This window comes from Coptis chinensis, chromosome 1, assembly GCF_015680905.1.
Source record: "Coptis chinensis isolate HL-2020 chromosome 1, ASM1568090v1, whole genome shotgun sequence".
In the NCBI taxonomy this organism is placed as follows: Eukaryota; Viridiplantae; Streptophyta; class Magnoliopsida; order Ranunculales; family Ranunculaceae; genus Coptis; species Coptis chinensis.
This window is the reverse complement of record NC_141456.1, coordinates 81,921,137-81,938,899: the sequence shown is the minus strand read 5'-3', so window position 1 is coordinate 81,938,899 and position 17,763 is coordinate 81,921,137. Positions and strand designations below refer to the sequence as shown.

The 17,763-nt window shown below is 36.1% G+C and overlaps 1 protein-coding gene and 2 long non-coding RNA genes across 4 annotated transcripts; 2 read left to right on the top strand and 1 right to left on the bottom strand.

Annotated features, from left to right (window-relative positions):
• Positions 1 to 1,478: 1,478 nt before the first annotated feature.
• Positions 1,479 to 2,659, top strand: LOC147525452 (uncharacterized). Its single transcript, XM_086579462.1, has 3 exons — positions 1,479 to 1,713; positions 1,836 to 1,983; positions 2,065 to 2,659. Exons 1-3 carry the CDS (start codon positions 1,479 to 1,481, stop codon positions 2,657 to 2,659), a joined length of 978 nt encoding a protein of 325 aa, XP_086435588.1.
• Positions 2,660 to 4,795: 2,136 nt separating this feature from the next.
• Positions 4,796 to 5,484, top strand: LOC147525451 (uncharacterized). The gene is made up of 3 exons (XR_015198156.1): positions 4,796 to 4,884; positions 4,995 to 5,112; positions 5,233 to 5,484. It is a non-coding gene; the product is annotated as an uncharacterized LOC147525451 (long non-coding RNA).
• A 504-nt stretch (positions 5,485 to 5,988) lies between these two features.
• LOC147525450 (uncharacterized) lies at positions 5,989 to 11,880 on the bottom strand. 2 transcript variants are annotated; one of them, XR_015198149.1, is made up of 7 exons: positions 11,730 to 11,880; positions 11,284 to 11,414; positions 9,671 to 9,889; positions 9,414 to 9,538; positions 8,685 to 8,732; positions 8,385 to 8,563; positions 5,989 to 6,339 (listed from the first exon to the last, which is right to left on the bottom strand). It is a non-coding gene; the product is annotated as an uncharacterized LOC147525450 (long non-coding RNA). The 2 variants fall into 2 exon arrangements; XR_015198148.1 differs by having other exon boundaries at positions 8,700 to 8,732.
• Positions 11,881 to 17,763: the final 5,883 nt, after the last annotated feature.

Sequence of the window (17,763 nt, the reverse complement as noted above, 5' to 3'; positions counted from 1 at the left end):
TGTTAATATCGTGAATGTCATCCAAAGATACTTACCTTTGCACTATGTGTTAATGTTTCCTCGTGGAGAGCTTGGGTGGTCACCGATCCGAGTATGCTTCGACCCCTCAACTTCAACCACCATCGCCGACCGCCTCACACAGATGGACTTCTATTCTTATCTGGCTGTTTCAGCCAAACGAATAGTCTTCTATTTTGCGAGGGAAAAACTATTTCAGAATTTTAGTTGATGCATGGGGGCTGCCACCTAACGTAATGAGATTACGGTACTACAGATTTAGGCAAGATGTACTTCATGTCAATTATATCAAAATCTCACCGATGTCCCAAAGAGAAACCTTAAATCCGGATCAAGTTGGAAGGCGCCAGTTCTACCAAAGATCATATCGCCGGCAGTCCAAGGCATATGTTTGAGATATTCCAGGACTCAATGGCTATAACTCGGTTCAACAACCATCCAGATATATTCCTCACCATGACTGCGAACCCACATTGGGAGGAAGTTATTAAGGCCTTGCAGAAGAACGAAACCGCTACTTGATCGACCGGAAGTGGTAGCCCGTGTGTTTGAACTAAAGCGAAGAGCCTTAATGAGAGAGATCAGAGACAAAGGTGTGCTTGGTATTGCTGTTGCACATGTTTACACAATTGAATTTCAGAAACGTGGTCTACCACATATGCACGCCCAGCTTATATATCTTCGACATCAAGATAAGATTCGTGTGCCTGCTCAGGTTGACCGCATTGTTTGTGCTGAATTTCCTGATCCAAATACTGAACCTGAATTGTTTCGCACTGTTATCAAATGTATGGTTCATGGGCCATGTGGCTTAAAAAATCCAAGTTGTCCATGTATGGTAAATAGGAGTTGCAAAAGTCAATATCCCCGTGCTTTCGAAAATGTTACGACCATGGATAATACTAGATATCCTATCTAACGTCGTCGTGACACTGGCAAGAAATATAATGTTAGAGGGCATGAAGTTGATAATAGAGATGTTGTTCCATACAATCCTTATCTTTCTAAGATGTTCGATTGCCATATTAATGTCGGGTTTGTGCCGGATACGCCAGGTCAAATACATTCACAAGTACATATTCAAAGGACACGACAGGACAACAATGGTGTTCAATGACTTGGATGAGATACAACAATATTTAGATGCACGATATATCGGGCCACCTGAAGCGGTTTGGAGGTTGTTCGGGTTTTCTCTTCACCAAGAGAAGCCGGCTGTTGTGAGATTGGCACTTCATCTCCCTGGAATGCACCGAGTAGTTTACAATCCTAATGAATCAACGGATACTATTCTCTTAAGGGCTCAGCAACAAAAGTCAACTCTAACTGCATTTTTTGAGCGGTGTGCTTAAGATCCTGATGCACGAGGGCTTACATATCAAGAATTTCCAGAACATTATGTTTGGAGTAAAAGGTGGCATAGATGGACAAAAAGGACTCAAGCACCTGCTATTGGCATAATGTACTTTGCAAGTCCTAACTTTGGTGAGCGGTTTTATTTGCGGTTACTTCTAACTGTTGTAAAAGGTCTGCAGTCCTTTGATGATCTAAAGAGAATTGGAAATGGTCCTCCGCTTCGTACTTTCAAAGAAACGTGTGTTATGCATGGACTTCTTGAAGACGAGAGCGAATGGGTGCAATGTTTACAAGAGGCTGCAATCATGCAAACTGGGTATCAACTTCGTCGACTTTTCTGTACTATTCTCACGGAGCAAACCGTGCAACCTCGAAGCCTTATGGAATGAATTTTGTGAAAAGCATTTGTGATGACCTCCCATACAAGCTTCAAACCATGTTCTTCATTCCTCATCCTACAGATGACCAGGTACAAAATTATGGCTTATTTCTCTTAAATGATATTCTCTACGAGTCAGGTGGTCGAACTCTTGCTCATTTTCCTACAATGCCGCTCCCAATTAGAAATTGGAGCTTGGTTGTTGGGAACAGACTTATATGGGAGCAAAGGCAATTTTAGTTTGACCCACACAATGAAGAGGCACATGCCAATGCCATCCACTTAAATGCTGAGCAACACTTTGCATATAGTGAAGTGACAAATTCAGTAGCTCACAACAGCGGACGACTATTTTTCTTGAATGGAGCAGCCGGCACAGGAAAAACTTTTGTTTACAACACCATTGCTGCTACGTGTCGTACTCAAGGACACATTGCTATTATGGTGGCTTCATCCGGAATAGCTTCTTTACTATTGGCAGGTGGTCGGACTGCTCACTCAACCTTTTGCATCTCATTAGATATTATGGATAACTCTGTATGTGGGTTCAGTAAGCGTTCACCACAAGCTGATTTATTCAGACAAGCTAACCTAATCATATGGGATGAGGTCCCGATGCAAAAAAGTCTCGTTTTGAAGTCGTTGATCGCGACACTTCGCGATATTCGAGACAATGACAACCCATTCGGGGAATCACTATTGTTCTTGGTGGTGACTTCCGCCAATGCCACCCGCTATACCCGTAGGTCCCGAGAGCAAATTGTTCGCGGCTTCCTTGCGATGCTCTTTTCTTTGAATCACGTCAATGTTCTCACCCTGGTACAGAACATGCGATTAGAGCGTGGCACTTATGAGAATTTACTTTTTGCAGAGTTCTTAACAAAGGTACGAACATTCATGTCCTAATTTATAATATTCCTCTATTAGAATTCTCATAATATTCTATTTCACATTTTATGTCATCAGGGTTGAAACGATCCTCGGCGGTTATTGAGCTATCCTCAACAATCCATCATTGCACACATCTTCGTGACCTGATTTCTGCTACTTATCCTAATTTGATGATACTTCTACTTTGTCACCCGACTATTTAACTAAGCGGACAATTCTTTCTCATGAGGAATGATGATGTCAATGCCATTAATGCAAAGCTTTTTTACGTGATGTTCCCGTGAGAAACTAGGACTTTTCCGCGGTCACGACAAGTTGGATGAGGCGGATGCAAATAATCCTAGAAATATTAATCAAGATCCAAATGAGTACCTAAACTCGTTTGATCCCACGGGTTCCGCCACCATTTCGACTCAATCTAAAAGAGGGTTGTCCAATAATGTTGTTGCGCTAATATTGCCCCCTGAGATAGGTTATGCAACAGGACTCGCTTGATGGTGTTGCAATGTCAACCACACGTTATCTGGGCCAGAATTCTTATAGGTGAAAAATCAGGTAACCGTGTATTTATTCCAAGGATCTCTTTGTCACCATCCTCTTCAGATTTTCCTTTCAATATGACAAGAAGACAATTTCCTATTTGTTTGGCTTATTCCATGACTATAAATAAATCATAAGGACAATCCGTGAAGTTTGTGGGAATCGATCTTCGAACTGAAGTTTTCAGCCATGGCCAGTTATATGTGGCATTATCCAGGTGCACTTCCGCAGCCCGCATAAGTATTCTTTTACCTCCAAATGCTGAAAAGCTTACTACAAATGTCGTATACCCTGAAGTTTTACTTTAAGCATTTGTCAGGTCAGTGCATACGTAGTTTCTTTTCCTTATTATTAGTTTTATTTTATTTTCATGGTTGTTTACATTTACTTATTCAACAAGTCGATCTATTTGCACTCACTTTATTATTAATTCTTTTTTCCTTCTTATGTATTAAAGCAATCCAACCAACCAAATGTGGATAAGGGAAAGCTTCAATGCACCCGCCAATAAAGACGATTTATATTCCCCACAAGATAGGTTTCCATTCTTCACCCACCTCATGGCTTCTAGGTGTTACTTTAGTTACCTCATGGGTTACTATATGTACAACATTGTTTTCTTGCATTGCAATTATGTCTATTATTTATTTATTTTATCTTTCATAATTGTTCAAATTAACGGATAACATTCCTTCGCCTCTTCTATCGCCGCTTGGTGCTTTCGTAAGAATTTAATTGAACTTTCGCTATTAATATTGTCCAGCGCTTTTATTCTACCGTTGTCTTGCTTTAAACTTTGTATACCCTTAATTCTTAATATTATTGTTTGTCAAGTTCAAAATGCTCGCCTGAATCAAACCGATTACATCCTCGAACTTCATTGTCAGAATTACCATGTGCGGCCGATGAAATGAGGAAGAGCAAGCACTCTAGGAGGATCGAGGTACCTGCTCACGAGGATCAGATATAGTGGAATGACAAAAGCCTAAGTCTTAGAAGCTCATGATAAAGAGCTTAGGTTGGTGCAGCAGGATCAAATTATGGAAACGAACCAAAGACAAAAAGAATGCTTTGGAAGCTTATGTCTATGACATGCGTAATAAGGTATACCATTGTAGTAAACAATGTCCGAAGCTTGATTTAGAAAATAGGACAAAGTGGCCATATAATTGAATTGAAGAACTTAACATAAATAATATTATTTAACACTGCATTATAAATATTTACATGTGAGTTTATTTTCACGTTATATGTCATTTTGTTATAGTGGACAAAGTGGACAAGAAGACAATTTCCGATCCATTTGGCTTATTCCATGACTAAAAATAAATCACAAGGACAATCTGTGAAGTTTGTGGGCATCAATCTTCGAACTGAAGTTTTTAGCCATTGCCAGTTATATGTGCCATTATCAAGGTGCACTTCCGCAGCTCGCATAAGTATTCTTCTACCTCCAAACTTACGGCAAATGTTGTATATCCCAAGTCTTGCTTTTAAGCATTTCTCAGTCGCATAAGTAGTTTCTTTTCCTACTTATTAGTTTTATTTTCTTTTCATGGTTGTTTAAAGTTACTTATTCAGCTACTAATTTTTGCTCTGAACCAGTTGAGATATTCTTAAAAAGGATGAGCTACTTAGGCAACGAGTAGATGAACTTGCTGGAAACATCTATGCAATTGTGGGACTGTATTGTGTATCAAGTAAGTTTGGAGGGCATCATACTTTACACTCTTCGTAATCGCTTCTACTGCGTGTTTTGGATCGTCGCGAATGTCATTCAGTATTAACACTCTTGAATGATTTGGTGAAGGAGCCTTCAATTGATGTTGATTTCAAGTTTACATACCGGTTGAGAGTTGACGTACTTTGCTCATTAGGGATGGTGTTCTTTAGTGGCTTGGTAGCTATATCGTATTTCACAATGCATGGTACTTTTTGTTTTCCTCAGTTTAGTTTTATTCTTTCATGTTTTTTTTTTTAGTTTCTTTATTCATATGTATACACAATTTAATGGTTGTGTGTATGGTTTAACACTTTAACATGACCAGGAAATGAAATCTCAGATAACAATCTCATTTTTGAGTTGCTACCAACCTGAGGTAACTTTTGGACGACTTGATTGTTCACTTTTGTCTTTATCTATTTTAATTGGCAATTTTTCTGTATAAATGGAGGCTTTACTCGCAAGTGTTGTGCTTTTACTTCTTTTCTGGTTTTGTCGTCACTAAAAATTACCTTGTTTCACCCTTCACAATCTAAAGATTTATTGGTCCGGTCATTATGATCAATGAGCGATCCTGACCGTGATGAAAACTCTCATTTTTAAGGAAAAAAGGGCACTGGCTGGTTTGTGTTGGTGTCGGTTTAGGGTGTCATACACACACACGCACGCATACGCATACACACACGCCATACATTTTAATATGTACATATCTCATCGTTATCACCACCAAATTGGTGTGTGCACTACACCATATCTGTTGAAAAAAAAAACACTTTTGGATGTCGTTTTTAAAAAAAAAAGACACTTTTGGGTGTCGTTTGGTGACCCGTTTTTTTTGCGTCTTTTTTCTACAACACTTGACAAGTGTCTTTTATTTTCATTTATTTTTAAAAAGGATGAATCGGGGCCAAAAATGCCCCTACAATTCTCAGAGCATTAATAGCATCGGTAATAAAATGATACTTGTGCCTTTTGAAGTGTGCAGAATAGACAAAGCCCAAATCCTCATCCATCATCAAATGACTAATGGAAACAATTTTATAGCCTACTCAAACTCAAAATTAATAACAACAGCTAAAGGTTCCCATCAAGAAGTTACTTTCGGCTCCTACTAACAAACCATCGCAGTTTCTTTTAGTACTTTTACAACCCACTAACACTACCACGATTCTCATAACATATTCAAGTTGAGGATATTCCATCCATAGAAACTCAACCAAAACTCAAAACAGAAAACTCAACCAAAACATTTAGTCGTTAAATCGTACTAAGTTCCTAAAAAGTTCAGGATATCCATCCATAGAAACAAAACAGAAAATAGTGTATTCTTCTAGTACCAATTGCTTTTAAGATACATCAGATCTTGGTGGAATTCTCCATCCTCGACTTCCCGCCTCTTGTTGTGTATTCATTAATGGAAACTCAGTAGAACCTGAAACAGATAATAAGATGTTTCTTTAAAAACAAAACTCTTTAAATGCCTGAGCTTGAAAGAACAAAACACTAGTGACAACAAATACTATCAACATACAAAACATGACAGATACAAACCAACCTCAACCCCCCAATTGCTTTATTTAAGTCTTTTTGCACTTAACAAACAATATTCTAGTAAGAATTAAGTCCTATCACAATTTTCATCCAATAAAATTTTCCATTGAACCAAAAAGTCCATAAGAATCAAAACAGTTTACATGCAACAAGGATGCCCATAAATGTTACTAGTACTTTTTATTATGGTAAAGCAATTGGTAGACCAAACAAGGATGGAAAGAATTGAATGCAGCCCATTTGCAGTTCATAATTAGCCATAGATTGTACTGTTCAACATATCAAAGAAACTACTTGAGATCGATCAGTACTACTACCACAACTTGATCAAGAAGAAAGTGTAAAAGAAGTACTCTCAGAAACCACAGCACCCAGTTAAAATAAGTACTCTCAGAGTTATTCAGGTGATTTTTACACGAGAGGGGAATCTCCAGTTAAAAGATCAGATCCGCATTGGCTTAATAATAGTTGAAAATGAATAACTCTTTATGTGAGTAGGTAAGTTTGACAAGCAATGCAGATGAGTGTTATACAATTGGGTCCATAAATTGTCAACTTTGTCCTCCAAACACCATATATCCAGTTCAACATCAGAGACACTTATGAGGCACAAGCATCATTTGACCTCTGATAATATACAATAGTTGGTATTAGGCAATGAATCATGCATGTGCAACAACTCTTCCGTACCATAAATGTCTTTCTGTAACTCACTCATTGAATAACTCAGTACAAAGTTAGCCATGAAAGATTTAGAGACGTTATATCGTTTTTTGGGATCATAGGTTTCTAAACATGAAGAAGAAATGTTCTTAACACAATCCAAATATGCACTGGAAGTACTCAGGAAGTAAACATAGAAGGAGCTAAAAATGTTCAACACCATGCTCCACAAGTTTGAAATTAGACAACCCACAACAGGTGAACTTCTAAGAGATCCAACAAATCTCTTGTAGGAACACTCCAATATAATATTTGGATAAGACGTGATCTTAGGTTCAGTAAATCAAGTTTGTCGGTTCATGCATCAACCAAGAAGCACACATCTTGTAGCTGTTAAGAGAATTCTGAGATATTTAAAGGGTTGTCTCACTTGGTATAAGGTTAAAGAAAGGACAAAGACAAAGTCATTGCATATCTTTGGGTGCCGACCGGGTAGGTGTCCTTATGGTAGAAAGGTCAACTAGTGGTTTCGATTCTTTTTGGTTCAAAGAAGCAAAGAAATTAACCCAGATCAAGATCCTCTATAGAAGCAGAGTATAGATCTGCAGAAATGACATGGCTAAGGACCTTGTTAAAAGTGTATCTGTTAGATCCACCAATGCTGTAGGGTGACAATTCAAGTGCTATGACACTAACTCTAAACCCTGTGTTTCATGCGTGTACAACTGTGTCTGAGCTGTATTTGTAACAAACTCTACTGATTCTCTAAGAATAAGCAATGTAAGTTTTCTGTTGCAGGAGAATAAAACACAAGGGAAAACAACGAGAACCTTCATAATCCAATCAGAAATAAAATAAAATAAAACAGAGTTTTGCAGGTATCCATTCTCCCATTGCTTTATATACCTATAGTGCAGACTAAGCAACAATTTTTTTTTTAAAAACCTATCAAACCCTAGTGTAGAATAATAGACCTTCCTCAAGTCGTAGGTGTTACATAAGTAGTAATAATAGATGTATACCAACAAAATAGATGTAGAAATGATAGGTACTAATATCCACATATTTGGTGTGTACATAAAAGCAGTTACCAACAGACATGAGGTGTGATAATTAGTCTAAGAGTAAAGGGCTGGTTTCAGCATTTAAGATAAAATAATTGTATCCAACACTAGACTAGATATCCAGGGTCTTTCAAGCCATGCATGACTCACACTAAAAAAAGAGAGAGAGAACCATAATGGATAAGAGTAGAAGACTAACCACAACGCTACTCCAGATTATGTTTTTTGTTGGACTAGGCACATTTTTGAAACTCTCATAAGAGATAGGACAATGTGTCTTTGCTGTCCCACCAAGCAAACTAGAAAATTCTTTTAAACCGTCTCCAACAGGCTGTCCGTCAGAGTCAAATTCAACTTTCTTCTTTCCCTTTGAAGAGACTATAAAATAAAAATAAAAAATAAAATTACTGAAAAGGCAAAAATATGTCACTCAATTCGTGGGAATATATAAAAGAATAACTATCAACAAATAAAATTACTAAACAAATACTATATGTACCACAAGAACCTCCACCTCCAGAAACTTGGGAATCACTAGATGATGATCCTGGAATCAAGAAAAGTTATGATATCAGATACAGGTGCAATACATTTAATAGATTATAATGTTTTTTTTTATTTGTGTATGCCAGCATTGTGTTGATGTACATGTGACTAAAGAGTGTATTACCACATTGCAACCAAGAAAATACACTACTAGTTCAAATGTAAATTAGTATCGAAAAGAAAAGGGTCCACAATATTTTTATAATTGGTACAGTGACTACCACAAGCACCAGTAATATGCATAAGAAATTTATGTTTCAAGTCTTTCAACAGCCACACTTTTGTATTTGACCAACTATATAAATGTTTCCTAATCTTACCCAAATACCATGTCAAGACTCAAGAGTGAAGGGTCTCAGTGATCCTAAACCATAACTTTCCAAAGATCAACCCCGCTTCACCAACACCATATTCTTTATACATAATGTCTAAGTTCTCAAAAGAATTCACAGCTTTTCAGAAATACATGTTTCACCATTGGCATACTTTTGAACCTAACAAGAATTTACTAACTCAAAAGTGAAGAAACTAGTGTTTGTATCCAATATCAAATCTACTTTACGACTTTACTAACATCACATTCATTATCCGTGATTCCGAATACTTAGCATTATCCGATTCCGTATTCTTAGCATTATCACTTAACATCTCACTAGAATGTGTACAAGACTTTACAACTCACCAGCACTGCCCATCATGATATCAACAACTTCGAAAGAAGAAGACCACGGTAGTAGGATTCGGCATCGGACCCCCAAACTTTACAAAACTTGAAAGCCCTCAATCATATTAGGTTATACCGCATCACTGCAAAAACCGAAGTTAAGTTAGAGCAACTTTAATTTAGTTTTCCCTTGTCCATATAACCAAAGACACTATCAAAGATTTCAACACTAACTGAAAAATATTGAACAAATGGTGCCAATGTAGTTCACACACCATGAACAAAAGGTAAAGATTGCACATAGGCCCTTTTAGCTCCTAACGATTAATCTTTCAACCTAACCCTCACACTTTGAGCTTTCAATGACAGCTTTAGCTTTTTTTGCTCCATATCTTTTAACACCGCAAGTAATTTTGTCCGATACACTTTGCATCTTTGATTTGCAATCGCCCCACTTCATTCGCTAGTTCTGAAATTCTCTGGTCTTTCTCAATCTACAAAATGAGTAAGGGAGTAGCACACATTCGTCATTTGTCAGCATGGAATCTTGGAAAACTGAACAATACATATATAGGCTACTGTATACTAGAATTTCATTGTCGTACAAGTATACAATCATATTTCGCAGTTAGTTCCACAGCTCAAATCAAAGATTGGCACAGAGTATACTGTATTGGTTATCTCGTATCCTTAACTGGTATAAGGAATAAGTGACCCACTTGGAAAAGAATTATGGCTGAAATTTGGGATCTTCCTATTAGTACAGAGGGTGGCACTTGGCAGGGCATTTAAAAACGAGATCTGCACGATGCAATCATGCAGATCTTCACGGAGTTGCTTGTTAGTATATAGCAAGTCATAGATGGGAAGTGTTAGTATGAAATAGTGAAGAAAGGACGTTCATAAGTTCATGTATCACTCATCTTGCTAAGGTTATTATATTACACTCGGCACCATGTGAATTGGTCATAATATGCTAAGGGTGGCAATGGCGTACAGGTGAGTTGGTGATAACCCTCCCACGCTACTCATTAGGAATTCTACAAGTCACCATTTGTGAGGTGTGAGGTGTGACTGACATTCGGTTTGAACAAAATTGAAGTGATGGCCCCATTTGAGCATTGCTACGGTTTGGAGGTCGTAAAGTTTGATTCAAAATTTGAGAATAATGCCCAAAGTCCAAACAACCGTGGTGAGCGAGTGACTCGTTCTCTTAGCAGATCATATATATATATACTTTGGATCCTATCGTCACATGTGGTACTCACGGTTCGATGTATGAACTCTCTTTAGCTAGAAAATCTTTAGCAAACCACATCAAACTAAATACATCAGAATCATATTCTATACTCTGTAGACACCACCACTTTAATAACTCCATTACTAGTTCGTTATTTCTAATATAATGTATACTATAACATAATCTGTTTTTTTTTTCAGTTGGATCAACCAATTGAGAGAAAAGATTGCGCGAAAGTCCCGCCACCCAATGGTCCTCTAAACTATTGATGCATTGCCGAATAAATGTAATGTTCAAGTGTCTGATAAATCTAACTAAAGTCATTTCAAAATAACGTGAGGTCTCACTGTTTGCTAACCTAACAATGAAACATAATTAAATAAGATAACGTTTAACCAGGTCGGCTTTTGAGACAAATGTAGTTGGAGAAATATACAACTTAACAAATGGTTACTTGATTTTACTCTCTTGTATATTAAGCCTCGGCATTATTGTGGATCGGTGCATAATTTTTGTAGCACGCCCTTAAACTTAAACTTTTACCACACACGGAGAAGAACGGATATCTCTGTGACCGATCTTTAAGATGAATGTAAAACACGTAAAACTCGATCCAATGTGACAAGAAGTTAAATTGATACGCATTACCTAGAAACGCCTCCAGTTCTGCTGCTGCAGCCTATATACAAAATAGTTTGTATGCTTGAAGTAGATCTTAAACAAATGATGCTTCAGGGGGCCACTATGTGCTCTTCACCGATTCGTAGATTGTTTGCTATCTGAAATAGAAGAATATCAATTTCAATTTAAGTAACTATTAAAAGTGAAAACTGAGTATGGCATGAAAACTGAAACAAATAATACTCAGCAATATCATCACAATGTTGATTCAGAGATTTCTAGGTTTCATTACCAAACGCAAAACTAGCTGACAAATCAATGAATCACTAATTTCCAACCTGATTACAATACTACTCTGTTTAACTAATTTCAATCTGATTACATGTTTAAAGATTATATGAATTAATCATTGACGAAATCGCTTAGATTTGATAAAGAAATTGTAGATTTGATAAAGAAATAATTGAAATTACCTGAAGAGATTGTAGATTTGATAAAGAGAGTGATTTGCTGAAGATAGCGATTTGAGGATCGATCAAATATTATGAAGATTTTGAGAGTGATTTGCTGTAATTTTCTTATTTTGGTGAGAGAACGAAAGAGTGAAGAAACAGGTTCTTATTTTCTTATTTTCTTATAATGTGATCCGACGCATAGGGGGAGTTCAACGACACGTGGTGTGCGTGCTCACAAAAAGACAAAACATAAGTGTCGGTAGCTTTGTCTTTTGTTTTTAAATCTGGTGTAGTGGTGAGTGTGGAGATGTAAGACCTAGAGACAAAACATATCTATGCAGTGTGTTATATCTACTAATTTAAATTGTTGAAATGGTCATAACCTCTATGTTTCTGAAATGTACAACAGATTTTGCCCAGTTGACAACTGACTTGAAGCATGTTAGTCCACTTCAAGAAAGGAACGAGAAGAGTTGTTGTTTATGTTGTGGCAATGCTTACAGTTAAATTGTAGTATTTGTAACGATGGTTTGCAGCCCTTGTTGATTATCTAATTTGGATTTGAAGAACTCAATTATATTGGTGCTATGCACTCACAATTCTGGATAAGTACAGTGATTTTTGTATACAAACATAACGATAAATGATTTAACATATGATCTTCATTTTTTGTGTCGAACTCTGAACTTGCACATGATTTACTCGATTCTAAAACGACTTCGGTCAGCTTGCATTCAAATGCTAGATGATCTTATATGACCGCTTTAATTCTTAAAAAATGACGCTTATCGTCGGCTACTCTACCTGCATAAAGTTAGGGCTTGCCGTGTAGAGTTGGATCTGGGGATTCAACTTACCTGCTTGGTTCAACTTTTTTTTTTTTTGAAATAGTTACACTTTTTTCTTTGTATATAGGTTGATCTCATAGATCCGCCCTGCCGATTTATAAACACATCGGTTGATCAGCCATCATAAGCATCAAGTGAGCCATCATACAAGTGTGCGTCACTTGCCTTGTTTGCCGCAAAGTAGCCAAGGCATCAGGTACTGAATGTCCTGTGTATTTCCGCTAAATTTGAACGGGATCCTCTACAACAAGGACATAATGTCCTTCATATCTATTAATAGAATCCAAAGGAATGGTCTCCTTTTGGTTTACAAACATTAGTAGAGAATTTGTTAAATCTCCAAAGGAATAAATCCATTTCGATCGAAAATCTTTAGTATCCAAGGCTGAAAATAGCTTGTAATCTGGACTTCAAAGCTCTGGATGTAGCAATGTTCTGCCCTTGCAAATACACTTCATCTAGAATCCTCTCTCAACTATTGTTTTTTTCAAAATTTTGACAAATAAAAACCAACATTTCAATATATATGATGAACCTTAAAAAAGCACAATTGTTGACCTAGGAGAGAAGGCATTTAGATGGCAACATCGAGATGTCACAGGACATATATATTGTCGAGATAGTGAGATTTTATTTTTAGTTGTGTTCAATGTTTTTGTTTCAGTCTTTATGTACATTTTTCTTGAATGCATATAAAGAGAGTGATTTGAAGAATCTTTCTGTCACAGTGGCTTACATTGATGAAGACTGCGATAAAAGAGTCAGAATGGATGGAAAACAAGTCAATACCCACAAAGAGCTTGCAAAGACTTGTTTTGGATGATGTGTAGAGTGGTTCACCTCTTTTACATGAGCGACAATGGATTCTCATCAACCAGAACTAATTCAAGTAAGAGAAGTATATATATTTCACTTCTTTTGAGAATGATTAGAATTCCGTAGTGCATGGCAAATTAAAAGAGGCTTATGTTCTATTTTGTTCATTTGTGCCCACATTATGCATAATGAGTGTGATTCTATAAAGAAAAACACCCTGATAAACTGAGCAGAAGTCCACTTTTGCTAGATCATAACACTAAGAGTAGGACCCTTCAATTCATTTCACGACCCATGCATTAGAATGCTACTACTGATCCACAGATCCAGCTGCCGCACGAATTAGATCTCAAGTTTAGTACAGTTTGCACTTGAAAAAATTTCACTTACTAACTACATCGGTAATGCTTAGTATCTGGAAACTAATAGACTAACATACTAAAAAAACTTTTAATCCGGCCTTGTCAGGTTCCTTGACAAAGCAATGAGTTCAAATAGTTGTCACTTTAGATGATTGGGAAGTTTGTAGCATTACTTTCGAGGAAATAAACAAAGGCGATGTTAGCGTTTAGCTCCAATTTGGGCTACTTGTTTGATTTATAGCATTGTATTTGCACAGTCCTCAACCTTTCTTCACCAAGCAAGGCGGGATTATGGACGATCAATAGGATCGAACTTCAAGTTACCAAAGAAATGCCCTCCAAACTTTTATTAGCCTTTCTGTTGTCATCTTCATTCCCATCTATGATAGAGTCTTTGTTCCTATTACAAGAGCTATTATCGAGAAACCCGCAGGAATAACAATGTTGCAGAGAATTGGTTGTGGAATGTTCTTATCGGTGATCGCCATGGTGGTGGTAGCTGTAGTAGAGAAAAAAAAGGCTTCAAGTTGCTATAGATTCTGGGCTACTTGACATTCCGACAGCAATGGTTCCCATGTTGGGTGCAGTTGCTTACTGGTATTTTGCAAAGTCATATAGGTATATAACAAGGTAACTGGGTAAACAAAAATAACCCGCCTTTATCTTGGCACATCTTTCTATCTTACATTGTTTTACAATTGTTCCACATTTGTATGTGTATCGTAGGGAACTGGGAAGTAGAATGTCTCAGGGACTCTATCTTAGGATATTCACTGCTATATCTATGATTGGGTCTATGTTGTTGTGCTTATAATGATTTTGATTACCCTAACGATCAATTATATTTCTTATTTGTGTTGTAGTAATAACATTCTACACAATTATAAACGCTGTAGATTTGTAACTATAACAGTATTTGGACCGACTTTGTTTCAATTATCATTATGCAATTTTGTTTATTAAAATGATTTAGCGTTAACATTTTTTCATACTTCGTTGTCAACGGTGGAATTACATCCCATGACCAAATAATTTTTGTTTATGTACATTTTACATCTTTGAGTATGTTGTTTCCTAACCACCTTAACAACGGGAATAAATTTTTTTGAGTTCCCACAAAGTGTTTTTGTGCTGTCCATGTCCAATAGTGATTGTGAGCGACAAACTTCTTCACGCCAATTAAACAAGACAAACAGATGCGTCGAGGTAGCACCGCAGGCGCGTCGATGCCTCGTGGGCCGTAGGCACGGGCATACCCTAGTATATATATATATATATATATATATATCACGACACTAATTTTAACATGCAAAATAAGTACATATACTACAATTGTTAGCATTGCATGTATTCAAGCACCCAAAACTATAATATTAAACCCCATTGAGACATATAAATTTGGTTAATTATGTGTTTAATAATTATGAAATAAGTATATTTTCATATTTTTGCAGGTCTTCGCAGTAAACATAAAAATATTAGTTAAACTTGCGTTAAAGCACGGGGGGAATGATGTATATATGAATACTTCCAAATCAGCCATGTGAAGCTAAACAAAGACGGATAAAAGCCGGGGACTCAAACATGACAGAATCGAGTCAGAACGGGACTATGTAAAAAAAAAACATAAACTTTCGGAGCTCATATCTCGTTAATCTGGACTCCGATTTCGGCAAGTAAGCTGCCCAGATGATCAACACGACTAGCTCTACTTTAGGCTAGAAATTGCAGAAATCGACGTTCAGACCCACCAATGGACATAGCACATAGACCCACCTTTCGGGCCCACAAGAAGAGATGAGTCATCAATCATGGAGCATGTCAAGACAAAAGTGCCAAATTATTGGTGCAAAGTTGACACTTGCATGTAATTAATAATATTAGGTGTTAATAGTGAAAAAAAAAACAAGGTGTCACTTTGTTTTAATGTGGTGGATAAAAGTGAATTAAATGTGTGTGTGTGTGTTTTCACGTGGGATGAGGGGGAGAATTCTAAAAGGAAGGAAAAAAAACAAAACAAAACAAGAGGGGATGCACTCCATTTACTCCCTTGACTTTTTTTTCTTTATCATACATTATTTTTTTTAGTTTCTTAGTAAGTTATTAGTTTAGTTTTAGTTTTGAGTTTTTATGAAAAAACTTGTAATAGTTTTAATGGTAGAAACATTTGTGTTCTTGTTCTAAATAAAATCTAAACTTCTTAATGTGAGTGAGTGCTTCTATTATTATTCTTCTTCTTCTTCTTTCTCTTTCTCATATACATATCTATTTGCATCTTTCATTTTTATCCCTAGGATCATGAGCTAAAACCTTCCCTTTGTGGGGGGTTAATGATGCTCATGTGAGGGATAACTTTTGTGATGTGATTTTAGTAAGTTGTTTAGGAAGAACAACTAGACCTACATCCTATCCCAAAATGGTAGTTGGTGTAGAGTCTAGTTAGGAATCAAGGTGATGATCTTAGAGATAAGTCATTGCTTTGGTTCTACATGCTAGCAATATGATCTTAGAGATGAGTCATAGTGTTAGGGATCAAGTTAATTTTTATTAGGACTTGTCTATGAGTTCTAGGAAAGTTAAGATGCAATAACCTAAAATCATACAATAGAGGTTATCTTCACATGAGGAGAACTAACTCTCCACACCTATCTAAAAGTAAATTTTTATCTTTGTTTTAGTTGTATGTTTACGTAACTTAAAGTTTTTAGTTTTTGCATTAAAAGAAACCAAGTAGTTAGTATCAATTCAACCATAGCTTAAAACTTACTAGTTTTCTAAAAGAGCAAAAACAAATTGTAAGTTGTCTTAGACTTAGGATGGTTCGAAATCCCTACTTGAAACTATGCACACGAATATCGTGAGTAAGGAAAAATCTTTGTATTCGCACTTTGTTAAATTAGGGAATCAAATCTCTAACATACGCAAAAGGTGAACATCAATACATGTGTAATATATCAAGTACAAATACATGTACCTATATAAATATTATAATGTACATGTTTATTAGTTAATATATATATATATATATATACTATATATATATATATATAATAATGTCAATGACTATACACACGTATACTATGAATTAATTAATTCATAGTATACATGCGTATAGTCGTTGACATTATTATTAATACTAATTATATGTACTGATGGAACTCAAATTGTCTATAAATTGCTAATTAAACAAAGGTTTATATAAAGAAATATTGCAATTGTACTTTCACTTTTACCTGGTTTTAACATATGTTTAAAAAGCTTCTACAATGCCTTCAGTAGAAAATAATGAACCAAGTATAACAATTGCAAAGAAAGAAAATGGTCACGTTACTGTCACTTAATGTAAGAAGCCCGCATTACATAAAATTTTGTACTAAATTTTTAACAGTCGATTAGAAAAATACAGGACCAATGCGTTCAATTTGATACCAATGCTTCGACAACCTTCAATTTCATCAATAATCTCTCATCTTATCTACAACCTTCACCATCTTGATTTCAAATTAGCACTAAGCTTTAACACTATCACTATATCCATGTTCAACTTACAACTACATCAATTTCAACTCTGTCAAAGTGCCAAAAAAAGTAATTCAATGAAGGTCACTAATAAAACATTTTACTACAAATTATAAATAATGTTCAAAAAATTGAGAAGATAAAAGGTTCACACATTATACTAATCATAAGTGAACCCCAACAACAGTATAACGTTACAGTGCCAAACACCAATGTGGAAAACATTATTAAAGAAAACTAATGTGTGTTTAAGGTGTTCCATAGCTTTACCGTACCATCGACTATGACGACTTTCTTTTGATGTTTTTGTGTCTGTAGAGCATGCACATACCAACTGTTTACCAACAAACATTCGATCGATTAGACGATGAATTGTAAACAAACAACACTTCAAACAAATAGAACTACTACAAATTTCATGAACAATAAACAACTCAAGTTAGCAAACCTGCGCTGTTAAGTGCAAAACTATAACGCTAGCAATGTTAGATGAAGGCATCAAAGCAT

Coding starts and splice junctions, on each gene's coding strand:
- LOC147525452 (XM_086579462.1), top strand. CDS start 1,479: ATGTACTTTGCAAGTCCTAACTTTGGTGAGCGGTTTTATTTGCGGTTA. Junction 1,714..1,835: donor TCAACTTCGTCGACTTTTCT/GTACTATTCTCA, acceptor CTCATCCTACAG/ATGACCAGGTACAAAATTAT. Junction 1,984..2,064: donor AGACTTATATGGGAGCAAAG/GCAATTTTAGTT, acceptor CTTTGCATATAG/TGAAGTGACAAATTCAGTAG.